The sequence below is a fragment of the Vidua chalybeata genome, chromosome 28 (genome assembly GCF_026979565.1).
Source record: "Vidua chalybeata isolate OUT-0048 chromosome 28, bVidCha1 merged haplotype, whole genome shotgun sequence".
In the NCBI taxonomy this organism is placed as follows: domain Eukaryota; kingdom Metazoa; phylum Chordata; class Aves; order Passeriformes; family Viduidae; genus Vidua; species Vidua chalybeata.
Genome location: NC_071557.1, coordinates 3,081,305 through 3,097,955, shown reverse-complemented (window position 1 = coordinate 3,097,955; position 16,651 = coordinate 3,081,305). Strand labels below are relative to the sequence as shown.

General features: G+C 59.3%; 2 protein-coding genes across 2 annotated transcripts; both read left to right on the top strand.

Annotated features, from left to right (window-relative positions):
* The first annotated feature begins 252 nt into the window (after window positions 1-252).
* On the top strand, window positions 253-2,341 carry PPIA (peptidylprolyl isomerase A). The gene is made up of 5 exons (XM_053966642.1): window positions 253-389; window positions 1,367-1,397; window positions 1,504-1,592; window positions 1,763-1,935; window positions 2,040-2,341. The coding sequence occupies exons 1-5, from the start codon at window positions 321-323 to the stop codon at window positions 2,173-2,175; spliced, it is 498 nt and encodes a 165-aa protein (XP_053822617.1). The 5' UTR covers window positions 253-320; the 3' UTR covers window positions 2,176-2,341.
* Window positions 2,342-7,619: 5,278 nt separating this feature from the next.
* Window positions 7,620-14,544, top strand: LOC128801050 (steroid 21-hydroxylase-like). The gene is made up of 10 exons (XM_053966679.1): window positions 7,620-7,827; window positions 8,124-8,213; window positions 8,765-8,916; window positions 9,394-9,489; window positions 9,764-9,871; window positions 10,560-10,646; window positions 11,022-11,207; window positions 11,907-12,067; window positions 13,155-13,258; window positions 13,843-14,544. Exons 1-10 carry the CDS (start codon window positions 7,620-7,622, stop codon window positions 14,088-14,090), a joined length of 1,440 nt encoding a protein of 479 aa, XP_053822654.1. The 3' UTR covers window positions 14,091-14,544.
* Window positions 14,545-16,651: the final 2,107 nt, after the last annotated feature.

Below are 16,651 nucleotides of genomic sequence, written 5' to 3'. Positions count from 1 at the left end.
TGCGCCGGTCCCGCTCCCGCCCCATCCCGCCGCTCCTTGCTCTCCGCACGGCGCATGCGCGCCGCGCCCTGCCCAGCGCCGGACCGCGGCCCCCGCCCCGCCCGCGCTTTTTTTTCTCCCTTCCCCCCGCTTTCAAACTGGCGCCGCCGATTGGTTGCTTGTCCTGCCACTCCGCCACTCCACCAGCGGCCGTTGGCCGGCGCTGCGGGGAAGGCGGGCCCTCCTCCACCCTATATAATGGGCGGCGGGGGACTGCGCTCCTTCTGCTGCGCCGCGCCCGCCGCCCGGACGAGTGTCTGCTGCCCCGCTCGTGTGTCGCCATGGCCAACCCCGTCGTCTTCTTCGACATCGCCGCTAACGGCGAGCCCCTGGGTCGCGTCACCTTCGAGGTGGGCGCGGGAGGCGACTGGGGAGGGGCGGGGGGCGCCGTTGCCATTTCCTTGCCGGGCGCGCGGGGCCGGTGGGGGGGCCAGCCTGCGCCGCGCGTGCGCGGCGGGGGCGCGTTGGTGTGGCTACGGGGCTGCGGCGCCCCTGGCCCGGCGGGGCGAACAAAGGGCCCCGCGGCGGCGCGCTCGAGGAGCGGCGGCGCGATGCCAGCCCAGGGCGCGCCATCGCCGACGGGAAGCCGTCCACACCTGGGCCGGTGCCGCTGGTTCCCCGTTACCGCTGGCCTCGCTACTGCCGTGTTCCCGCCGCGCCTCCGCTCCGCCCCGGGGCCGGGGGGGCGCGGCAGTTCCCCCCCCACTGCGGGTCGCGGCCGTGGCTGCTTCGCCGCCATTTTATCGCAAGCCCCCGGAGCATCGGGATGAGCCGTGTCGCGCTCCCGGGTAATGCTGCCGGAGTCCGGGGATGGCGGCGGAGAGTGTCGGCAACCCGATCGCTGCGGGATTGTCGCTGGAGGGCAAAGCATTTATCACCCCGTCCGGGGCGCAGAGCATCCTTGGCGCGGCTGGGCCTCCTCCGGGTGCCGCGGCTGCTGCAGATTTAGGGCCGCGGTCCCGCACGGGTGGCGCATCCAGCCCAAAATCCTCCTGAAGCGTTGGGAGGCGGCGCACGCGCTCCGCCCAGGAAGGCTTCAGGCACATTAATGTTCAATTTAATTCAGACCCGTGGAACGAACATTTCTCTGCCCCGCTGGTGAGATGGGCGATGCCGCAGCTGTTAGTTCAGAGATTGCAGATAACTGTGTGATGCGGGGAGGAATGTAGAGCTGCTGGCACGGCTGAGAAGCCCACACCCAGAGGGGATCCCTGGGCTCCGAGCAGTGTCTGGGGGGATCCCTGCAGTCTGGAGGTGGCCTCGGGGTGTGGGGGACAGTGGCCAGTCATCAGCCCGGATTTAACAAATGCCTTTTCTTTCTTCACAGCTGTTTGCAGATAAGGTCCCGAAGACAGCAGGTTGGTAAAGCAATTTTGGCTGCACTGCAACTGCACCAAGCCCTAGTACTGTCCTGAACTCTAAACAAATAAAGCTGTTCATGGTGTGTCTTTATTTCCTTTGCAGAAAACTTCCGTGCTCTGAGCACTGGTGAGAAGGGCTTCGGCTACAAGGGGTCCTGCTTCCACAGAATCATTCCTGGGTTCATGTGCCAGGTGTGTGGTGCTCCTGCTGCATTGGGTGGGTGGGTCAGGCAGTCTGGCACTCAGCTGGGTTTTGGAGTTGGATACTGGTAGGTTTAGGGTGAGAGGTTGGTTCTGCCTCTTGCCTGCCCCCAGTTCCAGAGTGTTCTGCACCCATGACCTGAAATGCTGCCTTTTCACAGGGTGGTGACTTCACACGCCACAATGGCACTGGAGGCAAATCCATCTATGGGGAGAAGTTCCCAGATGAGAACTTCATCCTGAAGCACACGGGTCCTGGTATCCTGTCGATGGCCAATGCCGGCCCCAATACGAATGGTTCCCAGTTCTTCATCTGCACTGCCAAGACTGAGTGGTGAGTCATGGGCTATGGGAGGAGAAGCTTGGGGGTCTGCATCTGGGAAATGTCCTCTGTTGGGGGATATCAGGGACCGGCTGTGACTGGTGCTTCTCCGGCAGGCTGGATGGCAAGCATGTCGTCTTCGGCCGCGTCAAGGAGGGGATGAATGTGGTGGAGGCCATGGAGCGCTGTGGCTCCAAAGATGGCAAAACAAGCAAGAAGATCACCATCACTGACTGCGGGCAGCTCTCGTAAACCCTTCTCTCACCAACTGACCATTCCTTGGGCAGCCTGGGCACCACGCCCCACTGCAGCTCACCCGCTCCCACCCCAGTCCTGATGTACTGCTGCGTTTCTACTGGGTCACGGTCCCACTGGGCCGCAGTTACCTTCGAGTCTAAATAAAACGAGTTAAACTACATACACCATAGCAGTCCCCTTCTGTCCCCAGCTGGGGAGGGCAGGGTTTGGCACTGGTGAAGGAAAAAGAAGGTGTTGAGGGGGCAGGAGGACCCCCTGTCAGTGGGGTGGTTACACCAGGCCTCCCAGTAGGATCCAGAGTGAAGAGTAAGCTGGTGTGGGCACTGAACTGATCCATGGGGGTCCTTAGTGCTTCAGCTGGTTCTGTTCCTTTACCCACTGCCCTGCACTTGTAAGAGTGGGAGGGGCAGTGACACCCACCTTGGGGTGCCTTGTAGGTCTGTTTCAACAGGTGACATTTGGCAGAGCTAGTGTGGGTTGTCCTGGGAAGATGAGAATCCTGGTTTTTCCAGTAAGGGAGAGATCCAGTCTGCAATCTTCCTGTTAAGGCAACCTAGTTTGGAGGTGGTTCTCTGTCACGTGCATCCCAGTGGTCCCTGTTGGGGGATGCTGGTCCCAGTTTGGGGGTGCCCACCTCTTAAAATACCAGGTTTGCCACAGTTGCAGTTGCAATTGGGTGATCAGTGTGCCCAGTTCAGGGTGATTCCAGTGCTTCCAATTTAAAGGTGCTTGGATGGGAGTAAACTCTAGGACCCCGTGGGTCCAGCAAAGTAAGTTCTGGACCCTTGCCCTCTTTTGCAGTACACCTGCAATACCTGAAGGGCGCTAAACTCCTATCCCCTGTACCCGGAGCTGCGCTGCCACATCCCACATGTGGGCTCTGCCTTGGATGGAACCCTGGTGTCGGTGAGGTGACCCCACAGTTCTGGCGGTGCAGCCCACAGGGTCTGAGGGCAAGATGAAGCTGGCAGCAGCTTCTGCCCCATCCCCCCCTGTCCAGGCGTCTCCAGGGCTGGGTGCCCCTGGACTGCAGAGTGGAGGAGGTGTAGGGGGGCCTTTTGGTGATGCACTGAGGCAAGGCAGGGGAAATTTTTCTGCAAGGCACCAAGGCAGTGTGGAGAAAGCTTTCCTTTGATGCACCGGGCAGACCTGCCCATTTCCCTGTGGGGTCCGGGATGCTGTCCCTGCACGGCCCTGTGCCTCTCTCCAGCTCCTGCCTCAGCCCCGTAGTGCTCTAGGCCCTTGGCCTCCCTCGGGGCCCAGGCACCCCTTGAGGACTTTCCACCCAGGACAGCCTGAAGTGCAGGGAAGGCTCCCCACAGCTCCTGCTCTTCACTGGCATCTCCCTCACACTGGCAGCCCCCACAGGGGAGGACACCCACCTGTTGCCCCACAGCACTTCTCCACACCTGGGACAGACCTCAGTGCTGTGGTCTGTTAGCACAGCCATGCCAGTGCTCCCTGGGAAGGGGCATGTGAATGTCACGAAGCCTCCCCAGTAGCAAGACCAAGGGTGACCTCTGGCCCATAGCAGTGAGTCGTGGCCGTTGTATCCACATTCAGGCCTAGTTCTTCTGCTCTTGCATTTTCTTCATGAGATGAACAGCTCTCCTTTGGATGGAGACTATAATTTCAGCTCTGAAGGAAAAGAATATTGAGCAGGAGCATTAAATGCGTGAAAACCTGAGACTGGGAGAAAGTGCTGCAAAACATGACCAGAAACTGAAGTTGTTTGGCCAAGGCCCTATTATAGGCTTCAGCTCAGCCAGAGGTGAACACAGAACACTGCCTCCTCCTCAGCCTGGGGACCCTCCTCAGGTCTGCCTGGCCCGCAATCTCATCCTCGTACCAGTGTGCCCAGGAACACTATTTTGTGCCCCACACACCCTGCTGCTGTCACTCCCAGTATCCGCATCCCCCACCTCACACAAGAACTGGTGAGTTCCTGCGTTTGCTGCCGTTATGACCCAGATGACTGTGCTGGTCTGTGTTTCATCATTCTGCCTTTATTCTGAAACCACTAATCGCCCCCTGAAGCTGTCCAAGAGTGGGTTCTGTTTCTCTAATGGCTGAAGGGCTCTGGGCTGGTCCTGCACGTCTGGTTGAGTTGGGCAGCTGAGGGGATTGGGCAGAGGCAGATGTGGTAGGTGCCTACCTAGGCTGGGAGGGGCCAGTTCCCTGGTGCTCTGTAGGAGATGGACTGGTTTTCCAGGCACTTGGTTCATGGCCCAGCTCTTAGAGGTGCTGGGGCAAGCAGCCCAGCTGTTCAGGCGCAAGAGAGGGCTGCTGGTGTCCAAATGGTTTGCACTTTCTCCATCCTACCTTGAGGAAGAAAGGACGCCTGCTGATAGCTGAGAATCTGTCTGGTCCATATGGGTGGGGGAAGGACAATCAACCCTGGGATCCTCGCAAACAACCCCTGGGACACTCCAAATCCACTCAGGGACATCCTGACCCCTCAAATTCACCACAAGACACGCCCCCCCCCCCCCCAGACACCCTCTACTCCCTTGGACCATTCTGGCAGCCCCCAAATGTCACCTGGAAAGCTCTCCCTCCCAGGAATCCCACAAACACCTACTGGGACCATCCAAACTCCTCCAGACTGCTGTCCCCCCAGTCTACTGTGGAACACCAAGCTCCACCCTCAGAATCCCCACAAACACTCTCTGGAACCCTCCAGACCCCCTAAATCCACCCTAGTACACCCCAGAGTGACTGGGAACCCCACCTCCCCCCGGGACCCTTCAACCCCTATTAGATGTCCCCAAATCCACCCCAGACACTCCCCAGACCCCTGGGGTCCCTCACCACCCTCTGGATCCCCCAAATCCACCCTGAGATGCACAAACATCTGCTGAGAAGTCCCCGGGACCACCCAAATCCACCCTGGGACCCCCCTAAAGATTCCCTGGGACCCCTGCTACACAAAGGCCCCCCTCCACACTGTTCCAGCCCCACCATGTCCTTGCCTTCCTCCCACCACATGGTGGCCTTGTCCTCCCTCAGTGTCCTTGTGTGCCTCCTGATGTCCTTGTGTCCACCCATCCCCCAGAGGCCTCCCAGCCTGGATGTCCCCTGTTCCCCTTCCCCTGTGGTGGCACTGTCTCCCTGTCCTGTTAGGGGGTCCCTAGAGGGCTGTCTCCATGACCCCACATGTCATTGTGGGTCCCCTTTCCCCACAGTGAATGTCCCCAGGGGTTGCCCTCCAAGTCTCCATGCCCAGGATATCCTCAAGATGTCAGTCCCTTGTCCCCCTACCTGGGGTGTCCCAAAGGTGTCCCCGTCCAGTGTGTATCTGTCCCTGGGATGTCCCCACAGTCTCCCCATGGTGACGACCAGGGTGTTCCCATGTTCCCAGCATGTTCCCAAGGTCTCCCCAGGGTGATGGATGGCCCCAGACCAGGATGTCCTCATGTCTTCCCATATCCCGATGTCTCCCGCAGCCCCCCTCCTTGTCCCCTATGCCCATCCATATCATTCCCACTCCTGTGCCTTCCATGACCCCAATGTCTCCATGTCCCCCTCATGTTCCCAGGGCCCCACATGTCCCACCATGTCACCACATCCCCTATGTCCCCGAATGTCCCCCAACATTCCCCAAGTCCCCCTGTGTCTGCTGGCACTGCAGGAGGTGACAGCTGGGGGGCCAAGGGTGGTCCAAGGGGGATCCTCCTTATGGGAGCTGAGGGAGGGGGACTGGGAGGGTTCTGTGGGCACTTGGAGGGGAGCTGTGTGTACTCGGGGGGTGGGGGATGTCCAGAGGGGCTGTGGCAGATCCTGTGGGTTCTGGGGGTGTCTCTGGGGGATTAGGGAGGTCTAAGAGGACCTCTGTGGGTGCTAAGGGAATGTTGTTGGGGCTAAGGGAGGGCCCATAGGGGCTGAGAGGTTTGTTGGGGGGGGGTCTTACAGGACCTGAGGGGTAGTCCATGGCCTCCATGGCTGGGGGGCTAGCAGGAAGTGCTATGGGGGGGGCCCTTCCCCCAGGGGGAGGTCTGTCAGGGTATGGAGGGAGGGTCACTTGATATTGGGGCCCACTCAAGTATAAATACCCACAGGGTATTTGGGCTGCCTATGGTTGGATTTGAAAGGACCCTGTGCCCTGAGAGTGTGTTTAGGGGGTTGCTGCCCCTGGGAGATACTGTGAAGGGGTCAGGGGGTGCTGACGGGCTTCAGAGTGCGGGTGATGGAGGATAACTGTGCTCACTGCCCACTGCGTCATCTTGCTCCCCAAGGACCTGCAGCTGGCCCGACACCTGCAGGGGCTCCAGAGGAGGAACATCTGATGGGGGACACCCCTGGGATCCTCACACCGTGACCCAACCCCTGGCACCCTCCCACAGGGGCCCCCCTCCTGACCCCTTCACATCCCTAATATTATTGGGGTCCCTGAGGGATCCCCATGTTGAGACATCCCCCACCTGGAACTCCCTTCTGCAATACCCATCCCGAGGACCCCCACCCTGGGACCCCTCAAACTCCCCTAGCAACACATCCCAGGGTGGGGGTCCCCTTCCTGACTTCAGCACTCCTCAGATTATTCTAAGTCCCCACCTGTAATCATTCCAGGACCTACTCACTGGAGGGACATCACCCCCCAAGAGGACATCTCTAGGACTCATGCTCTATTGGAGACCTCCCTCACTACTGCTGGACCCCAATAAGTGTCTCTGATCCTCAAATGCTGCTGCCAGAGTGAGGCAAAGTGGGGGCAGGCACCCGTGAAGGAGGCTCTGGGTGCAGGAACTTAAGGGCTCCCACCCCACGAGGGCGGTGGGGATTGGGATAGGGGATATTTGGGGAGGTGAGGATTTGAGGGATGAGGCACCCCCGGGGTGGGTGGTTCTTGGGAAATTTCAGTCAGGGGCACCCACAGGGGACTCAGGGGGTCCCCAAGGGGGAGGAATGAGTGGGTGCACCTGGGAAGTTGATGCGAAAAGCCCGGGGGTAAACCCCGTAACTGCAGACCAAGCCTCGAGAGGGCGGAGCTTAACATGTCCCCTTTATACGGTGGTGTTTGGAGGGGCAGGGCTTGAGGGGGCACTTTTATAGTGGTGGGGTCATTTTGGGGGAGTTAGGTATTAGAGGCAGGGATTCCGGGGTCGGGCCCACGAGTCCGTTTTATAGAGGATGGGGGAGCTGCCTGCAGGGGCAGAACTCCCCTTTACAGAGGCAGAGCGGCCGGTGAGGGGCAGGGTTTAATGAGAGACGGGGCTTTGAGCCTCCTATATCAGGGCCGAGCCTCAAAGGGTGGGATTTCAAGGGCCCCTCTTTATGGGGCGAGGCTTAGGGTCCACTTTCATACTGCCGGGGGGGGTTGTCGTGGTGGGGTGCGTGTGCACCACCTGCGAGGGGCAGGACTTAGGGGGTGGGGCTCCATGGGGTGTGGTTTCGGGGTTCCTCAATATAGGGGCTCTCTGGACCGCCCCCAGCGGGCCATGGCGGCTGCGGCGCTGCTGCTGTCCCTGCTGCTGTCCCTCCTCCTGCTGCTGTCGCTGCTGTCGCTGCTGTCGCTGCTGCGGCGAGGCGATGGGAGCGGCCCGCGCTTGGGCGCGCTGCACCTGCTGCACCCGCAGGGGGCGCTGCACCTGAGCCGCCTGGCGCGGCGGCACGGGCCCGTGCTGCGCCTGCGCTTGGGGGGCCGCGGTGAGTGGGGGGAGCACCCCAAAACGGACCTCACCCGAACCTGCCCCGGGACCCCACAGCCCTCCCCAAACCTCCGTCTCCCTAGTCCTTAGGGACTCTCCGAACCCCCAACCCTGCCCTTTCCCCCTGCCGTGGGGACCCCCCCAAACTTCCGACCTCTCCTCAAACCCCCGAAACCTTTCCTGGGGCCCTAATCCCTCCATGGTCCCCCCAGAATCCCACGCCAGATCTCTCCACTTGGTTTGGGAACTCCTCCAGTTTTGGAGTCCCCCCCCAGCCCCTCCTCTTCCCTCCAGACGTGCTGGTGCCAAGCTCGGTGGCGACCATCCGTGAGGCACTGGTCCGGCACTGGGGGGACTGGCTGGGGCGCCCCACCAGTTATCTGGGTATGAGGGCAGGGGAGGCCGGGTGGGCTATGGTGGCGGGGGGTTGGAGGGGTTCCTGTGGGGTTTGGGGAGTCGCTATGGAGTGTGTGTAGGGAAGCCCTTCGGGGGATTTGAAGGGAGTCACTATGGGGTTTGTGGGGTTCTCTGTGGGGCTCCGGGGGGGGGGGGGTCACTAAGTGTTTGGGGGGGCCTATGGGATGGCAAGTCCTTATAGGTTTTGAAGGTCCCTATGAGATTTTAGGTATTTGGAGGGGGTCCTATGGGGATGGGGTCATGGGTACTGGGAGGGGGTGGGGGCAGTTCTGGAGAGGTGGGTTGTCTATAGGGGCTAGGGCAGTCCCTAGAAGTCTCTGCTCCACCAGACACACCCTTCAACCTCCAGAGTTCCTGGTGGGATTAGGAGGGTCCTGTGGAGGAGGTGGCTATGGGGTTGAAGGAGGCTTTATGAGGAAGAGGGGCCCTGCAGAACACCCCTGGTATATTGGATATGGGTCCTTATACGGGCTGGGGGGGTTTCTGGGGGGTCCCTGACTCCTCCTGCCCAACGCCAGGGTCGCTGGTGTCACAGGGGGGCCGGGACCTGGCACTGGGAGGCCCCTGCCCCGGCTGGCGGCGGCAGCGGGGAGCAGTGCGGGGGGCACTGGCACGGGCTGGGGGGCGTCTCGGTCCTCTCCTTTGGCTGCAGGGCCAGGAGTTGTGTGAGGTGAGACCCTGAAACTGACTTCTTCCCCAACTAATCCTTCTGCAACCCTGACATCCCCAAAATTGCTCCTCCATGTATTCCAAAACAGATCCCCACACAATATTGACCAGCAAAACCCTGCCCCATGCACCCCAAAACTGATACCTTAAACCCCACTCCCTTCACCCAAACACCACCCATGTACCTTAACCATGTCCCCTGCATCTGAAAACTGCCCCCCAAACTCTGCCCCCTGCACTCAACCCCCAATCTCTGCATCTCAGACCTGATCCCCAAACCCTGCACCCATGCCACACTCCTTGTCCCCCAAAACTGACCCACCCAAACCTCACCCTCTGCACCCCAAAAGGGCATCATACCTGTGAGTCCCCAAAACTCCCTTAGAGCTCCCCACTTCTCTCCTGCAACCCCCTAAACCACCCTTGGACTCCCCCTTTATTTCCTCCAGGGCTCTCTCTAACCTTCTCTTTCCCCCAGGAGCTGCGTTCCTATGGAGAGGTCCCCCTGGACCCCTTTGAGGTGTTCACCTTCCATACCTGCAGCACCATCGCACGCCTCCTCTTTGGGGACCTGGTGGGGATTTGGTGGGGGGGCCCAGATGGAGACAAGGGTTTGGAGGAGGACCCCAGTTTTTATGGGGGCCCAGGGGTTTTGTGGGGACCCAGGAGTCTGTGGAGGGGACATCCAGCTGTTTGGGGGGACTGAGCAATTTGCAGGTGGGTGGCAGGGGTTTAGGGGCACACAGGAGTTTGAGGGGACCCAAATGTCTGAAATTCTGTTGGGGGTGGTCTGGGGGATCCAGAGAGAACTTGAGTACTGGACAGTACACAGGTGTGTCCTCCTCCAGGTGCCCCCTCCAGGGGAGCTCCGGGCCTTCTCCCACTGCCTGGGGGAGCTGCTGCAGGTTTGGGGGCACAGCAGTGTACGCGCGCTTGACCTGCTGCCCCTGCTGCGGGTGAGCCTGGCAGGTCCTGTGGGTGGCCTATGGGGCTGTGGCCTTTTTGCTGCATGAGGGTCTATGGAGCCCGGGGCTATAGAGCCCTATGGGGGCAATGAGGGAATTGTGGGGGGCTACAGGGGGGCTATAGGCCCTTGCCAGGGGCTGTAGGGCCCTGGGAAGGGCTATGAGTCTCAGGGCTATGTGGCCCATGGGAGGGCTATGGGGCTGGTGGGGTTGTATGGGGTTGAGAGTGAGGTTATAGGATCTGTATGGGACTGGAGAAGGGTATGAGGGGCTGACAGGGAGCTTATAGGGTGCATAGGGGGCTTGAGTGGTGTCTATGGCACTGGAAAGGGACTGTATAACCCTAGGAGGGGAATTATGGGATCTCTATGGGGCTGGACAGGGCTTATTGTGTCTATATGGAGCTAGGGTGGGTGTTACACGATCTGTATGGTGTTGGGGAGCTCTGTGAGCCTGGGAGGGGCAGTTGTGGGGGCTCTATAGGGCTAAGGTGGGGTGAAGTGTCTCTATGGAGCTGAGGGTGCCTATAGGATGTTGGAGGGGTCTATATGGCCCGGGGAGCAGCCATAGGGTTTCTCTGGGGCTCAGGAGACATGCAGCATCTCTGGGGGAGGGGGTGTCTCTCTGAGGTCAAAGGTTTCTTGGGAGTTGGGGGTCCCTATGGAGTCCCTATGCCCAGGCCCTGCCCAACCCGGGATTGCGGAAGCTGCTGCGGCTTGTCCAGCACCGTGACACCTTTGTGGAGGCCCAGATCCAGCGGCACCAGGTGGGGAGGCCCGGGGAGCTGGGGGGCAGCCAGGGGTCAGGAGTGGCCTGGTTGGAACAGAGGGTCAGGGGAGACCTAGAGATTTGGAAAATACATGGGGGTCTGGAAGGACCCAGATTCTGGGTGGAAACCAGGAGTTTAGGGGCATACCCAGGGGCTTAGGAGCACTCACATATTTTGGGGGAAACAGAGGTTTGGGGGGACCCAAGGGGATGGGAGGACCCGAGGGTCTGGGGGGGATGTGGGGTTGGGGAGATGTAAGGCTTGGGGGAGGAACCAGGGGTTTGGGTGGACTTGGGGATTTGGAAGGGACTCCTGTGTTTGGGGGCAGCAGGGATCAGGAGAAACCCCCGACACATGTCATCCCTTTGCCAGGCGTGTCCCTCCCCTCCCCCGGACACAGTTTTGGGGGCACTGCTGGGGCGTAATTCTGGGGCACGGGGGGGCCCCCTGAGCCCCCCCCGGCTGCACATGGCGCTGGTCGATCTGTTCATTGGAGGCACTGAGACCACGGCAGCTGCTCTGGGGTGGGCTGTGGCCTTCTTGCTGCACCGCCCTGAGGTGAAACGCATGTCCTTCCATGTCTTCCATGCAGCCCTGGAGGGTCCTGTGTGTCCCCAGGGGTCCTATGGCCCCACTCACATCCTGTATGTGTTCTATATGTCCCTTATGTTCCCTTCTCCACGGGTTTCCTGCTGCTCTGCCCCCAGATGATGTGTGGCACCATGTGTCCCCTGTACAGTCCCAAGGCTCCATGTGTGTACTTGGGGGTCCCATATCCCCACCTGTGTCCTGCATGCCCCCCATGTCCTCCTCCCCATGGCTGACACCATGCCCTTGCACCACCCGGAGGTGCCACATGGATGTCACAGACATTTCAGAGCTGTGTCTGTGTCCCCATGTGGCTCCTTGGTTTGGGGTTTCCATGTAGAGGTGGCTCAGGGTCTGGGGATAGAGGGTCCCAAGAGACAGATCTGGGGGCTCAGGGGTGTCCCCAAGGAGGAGGGAGGAGCAAGTTTGTGGGGGGTGTTTGGGTCCAGGGCAGTTTTGGGGGTTTTGAGGGATCTGGGAGTTCAAAGGGGTCCCCAAGGGAGAGGGCCAGGTTTGGGATGGTTGGGGACCTAGGGGCAGGTTTGTGAGTTTGGGAGGGTCTGGGGTTCTGGGGAGTCCCCCTGTCATCCCATTGCCACTGTGTGCCCCCTGGGATTCTCCCCTGATACCCCATGACAGACACGGCACACCTGTGCTCCACCTGTGCAGCTGCAGGCACGGCTGCGGGCGGAGCTGGAGGGGGCACAGGGACCCCCTGGGCCAGGGGACGTGGGGCGCCTGCCCCTTCTTCAGGCCACCGTCAGTGAGACCCTGCGTCTGCGGCCCCCTGCACCCCTGGCGCTGCCCCACTGTGCCCTGCGCCATACCAGGTACCAGGACAGAGCAGTGCCAGTGTGGGGGAGATGCTGGGAGGAGCCGCTACCAACCAGTCTGGGTGAGGGGGAACTGAGAGGAACCACTACAGACCAGTATGGGACTACCAGTATGGTATCATCAGTAGGGTCCAAGAGAACCCAGCAGAGCCCATTAGACCCCAGTGAGTAAGACCCATCAGGTCCCAGTATGGCCCCAGTAAGACTCCAATGTACCAGTAGGTGCCAGTAAATCCCAGGGGGACCCAGTAGAAGTAGGGCCACAGTAGACTCCAACAGACCAGTACGGTCTGGTAAGTCCCTGTAGGACCCAGTAGGCTTCAACAGACCCCAATAAATCTCAGTAAGACTCATTAGGTCCCTGTAAGGCCCCAGTATAACCCCAGTACCTCCTACTAGGCCCCAACAGGTTCTGGAATAAGCCCAGTAGACCCTAACAGACACCCAGTAGATCCTAGGAGAGCCCACAATAGCCCCAGTAGGCCCCAGCAGAGCCCAGAAGATCCCAGCAGGAGTTCCCAATATATCCCAGTAAGTCCCAGTGTGGCCCTGCTAAACCCCAGTAGACATGCAGTAGCCCCCAGAAAAGCTCACTATGGCTCCAGCAGTTCCCAGTGAGCCCCGGTAAACTCCAGTATGGCCCTAGCAGACCTCAGCAGATAGCCAGATACCAGAGAGCTCCCATATGACTCCGGCAGATCCAGTATGGCCTCAGTAGACACCAATTGACACCCAGTAGTTCACAGCAGATCCCAGTATGACACTAGCAGATCCCACCAGTATGACAGTAGACCCCCAATAAATTCTAGTAGGCTCCAGTAGATTCCAGTATGGCATCAGTAAATTCTAATAGGCATCATTAGATTCCAGAAGACCCCAGAGAGCCCCAGTAGACTCCAACAGACACCCAATAACTCCCAGTAGCACCTACCAGATCCCAGTATGGACCCTGTAGACCCAAACAGACATCCAGTAATACCCAGCAGCCCCCAGAGAGCCTCACTAGGTCCTAGTATGGCCCATGTAGCTTTCAGTAGTCCCCAGCAGACCCCAGTCTATCTCCGTGCACCTTGTCCCCTTCCAGTCTTGGGGGGCTCCCCGTGGTGGCCGGCACTGTCCTGGTCCCTAATCTGCTGGCAGCCCAACAGGACCCTGACATCTGGCAGCACCCCGAGGTCTTCCTGCCTGGTATGTGGGTATGCCTGCACTCTGAGTACCCCCCCGAACTCCTGGGGTCTCCTCAAACATCAAATGGGTTCCCCCAACCATGGAATTTCCCCTGATTCCTGGATATCCTGGGTACACCTTGGTGTCACGAGTGCCCCCTGATGCCTGAATCACCCCAAACCCACACCCCCTCCCCCAAACCTGTGGTTCTCCCCCCATGCCCCCATCCCCATTAGTCCTCCCAATATATCTGTGTACCCCCCCAAAACCTGTGGGTCCCTCTGTTCCTCCCCTCTATCCCCCCCAAACCCCTGAGACCCCCCCCCCCCCGGGTGTCTGAACCCTCCCCAAACATATGAATCCTCTCTGTCGCCCTGGGGTCTCCCCCAAGCCTCAGGGTCCCTCCAAGTCCCTGGGTCACCCCAAATCCCCATGTCTCCCTTCTGAACCTCGAGGTCCAACCTGGGGAACCCCCAGGTTTCCTCCAAACTTGTGAGTCCATCCCAAAGTCTTCGGTCCCCCCATCGCGCCGGCTCCCCCCGAAAGCTTGTGGGTCCCCCCCTCTCCTCGTTGACCCCTCTCAAACCTGACCCGTCGCCCTCCAGAGCGGTTCTTGGCCCCGGGCGCTCCCTCGCGGTCGCTGCTGCCGTTCGGCTGCGGGGCGCGATCGTGCCCAGGGGAGGGGCTGGCTCGGGCCGAGCTCTTCGTGTTCCTGGGGCTGATCCTGCGGGAATTCCGTCTGGAGCCGGGCCCGGGGGGATTGCCGGGGCTGAGGGGCTCGCCGGGCACGGTGCTGCGCTGCCCCCCCTTTCGCCTGCGCATGGTGCCCTGCCAGCCCCCGGGCTCACCCTGACCCTGGCCTGACTTCACTTGACCACTTTATTACTTTTCCTGAACACTGTGTGATTCACCTGAGTTTTTTTAACCCTTCTTGAATACACCTGACTTCACGTGACCCTGTGTGACACTGCCTGGACCTGGCTGACCGTGACCCCCTGACTGAGCCCACCTGACCTCGGTCTCACCCCTGCCAACCCTATGCCTCACCTTGACACTGGCTATGACCCCAGCTGTGACCCTACCTAACCCCATGTGACCCTGCTTGAACCCTTTGTGACTCCGTCCCAACTCACTTGACCCTTACTAACCCCACCTGACTCCACCTGATCCTACCTTGGGTGCCTGACCCCTGGGTGCCCCCAATTCAACACCTCAGATGCCTGGATCTCCCCCCGATGCCAGGGTCAATGCAGTGTGGGAGGGCCTCATTTACCTCCTCCCAATAAAATTTATTCTTTTGACCCCACCCCGCAAGTCCTGACTCTTCCTGGGACGCCCAAAACCTCCGGAATGCCCGAAGCCAAGCCTTGCTCCCACCCTGACTGTCGACTCTTGTCACCCACCACAGCCACAACCCTCGGACAGCATCAGGGGATACTGGTCTGGCTGATCTGCACTTCCCCGCTCCGCAAAGCCCCTCCCCGGAGAGGCTGCGGTCCGGGTTGGGGTCGCAGCCCTGCGGGACGCGGCAGGTGACATTGGTCTGTGCGGGGCGCTGATTTCTGCTGATCAACCTGGCAACAGGTGACTCGAAGCAAGAGGTGCTCTGATTGGCCGAGGGCTGGTGTGCCTGGCAACCGATACTTCTGATGGGTTTAGAGCTGTTGAGGGCGGGAGAGGAGTAGGGTGCCGTCCCCAGAGCAAGACCCCGAGAGAGAGGGACTCGAGGAGCGGGCAGCTGGTGAGCGCTTCAGGATTGAGTGCCGGCTCCGAACAATACCGAGGGAGCGGGAGGCGAGGAGCGCTCCCCTCGACGCAAAAACACGAAGAGAGAACAGCGAGGAGGAGGCAGGGAAGGGACGAGACCGCCCGCGCCCCAGGGTCATACGTCCAAATAGGGACAACGGCAAGGGAGGGGTAGGCGAGGCAAGGGAAGGGAGGGGTTAGTCGGTGAGGAAAGGCAAAGGAGGGATAGGCAATTCAAGGGGCCAGCAATACCAAGGCAAGGCAAGAGCGGGGTAGGTAAGGCAAGGAAAGGGAAAGGTAAGAAACGCTAGGCAAGGGAGGGTTAAACAAGGCAAGACAACAGAGGGGAAGGCAAGACAAGGGAAGGGAGGGTTGGTAAAGGCACCACAAGGAAAGGGAGGGGCAGGCAAGGGAAAGCAAGGCAAGGGGTCCAGACAAGGCAAGGGGAGGCAGTGGAAGGCAAGATAAGGAAAGGAGGAGTAGGCCAGGTAAGGCAGTGCAAGGCAACGGAGGGGTTGTTTCCTAAACTATCCCGCTACAGGATAAATGTTGAAAATAAACATTGGACCCTTAAGGGAAGAGTCTGTCACCCTCTGTAAAACCCAAGGGGAGAACAAGGCTCAAAAGGCAGCTCTCCATACTGCCGGCACCTGCTGCTGGAAACAGCGCTCCGGCGGACACGGGGGTGGGCAGGGGCGGAGCCGCAGCCCGCGGTGCCGCACCTGTCCCGGGGCCCCCAGCCCCGCGAGTGCCACCCGCAGCTCCCGCTCCATCATCCCCACAGCCCCCGTTCTCCCCGCGCCCCGGTGACATAACTCAGGTTTCCCACAGGGTCCTCGTGATTTGCGGAAAAAACTGCACAACTAGTAAAAGTCGTGAAGTAGATATGTATCTTTATTCAGCGCCGGACGCATGCAGGATAGCTCCGTAAAGAACATGCGCGCCCTCCGAGAGGACAAACTCCCCTTTGTCCTCCAGCCTGTTGCATATGCATTAAGTTACGCAATACATTCATGCATATTCATCGCACTACAATTCGTTCTTATCAGTCCTTGTTCAGAGAGCTCTCTGGTTGTCCGTTCGTGTCCTGCAGCCTCAGTTTTGGCTTGCTTCTTGTTTCAAGGTCCAAGGGGCCTCTCTTATCTTCCTCTAGGCTGGAAGTTCACATTCCTTTCACCTTGTTTGAGGCAGTTTTGCGAGCTACAGGCTTTTTCCAACACAGTAAATTTGACAGACTAAACAAGTTAATTCAAAACAGCACACTCTACCTAAATCTGAAATGGATTTCTAACCCAAGTTAATTCCTCGCCCCATGTCTAACTCGGCAGGAGATGAGGGATTTTTAGGGATTTTTTAGAAATACTGAGGGTAATTTTAGGACATTTTAATGAGTAGGGTATTTTTAGGGTTTTTGAGGGAATTTTTAGGTTTTTCTAAGGTTTTATCAGGACATTTTAAGGATTTTCGGGGTATTTTTAGAGCTTTTTTATGACTATTTAGGATATTTTTAGGGATATTTTGGGGGGGGGTTAAAAGGGTTTTTTAAGAACTAGGGTGTTTTTAGTGTATTTTAACGGTCTTTTAAGGCGATTTTTAGAGTTTTGTAGGGGTTTTAGGACATTTTGAGGGTTAGGATGTTTTAGGGGGCAGGGGTAGCTGGAGGGTGCC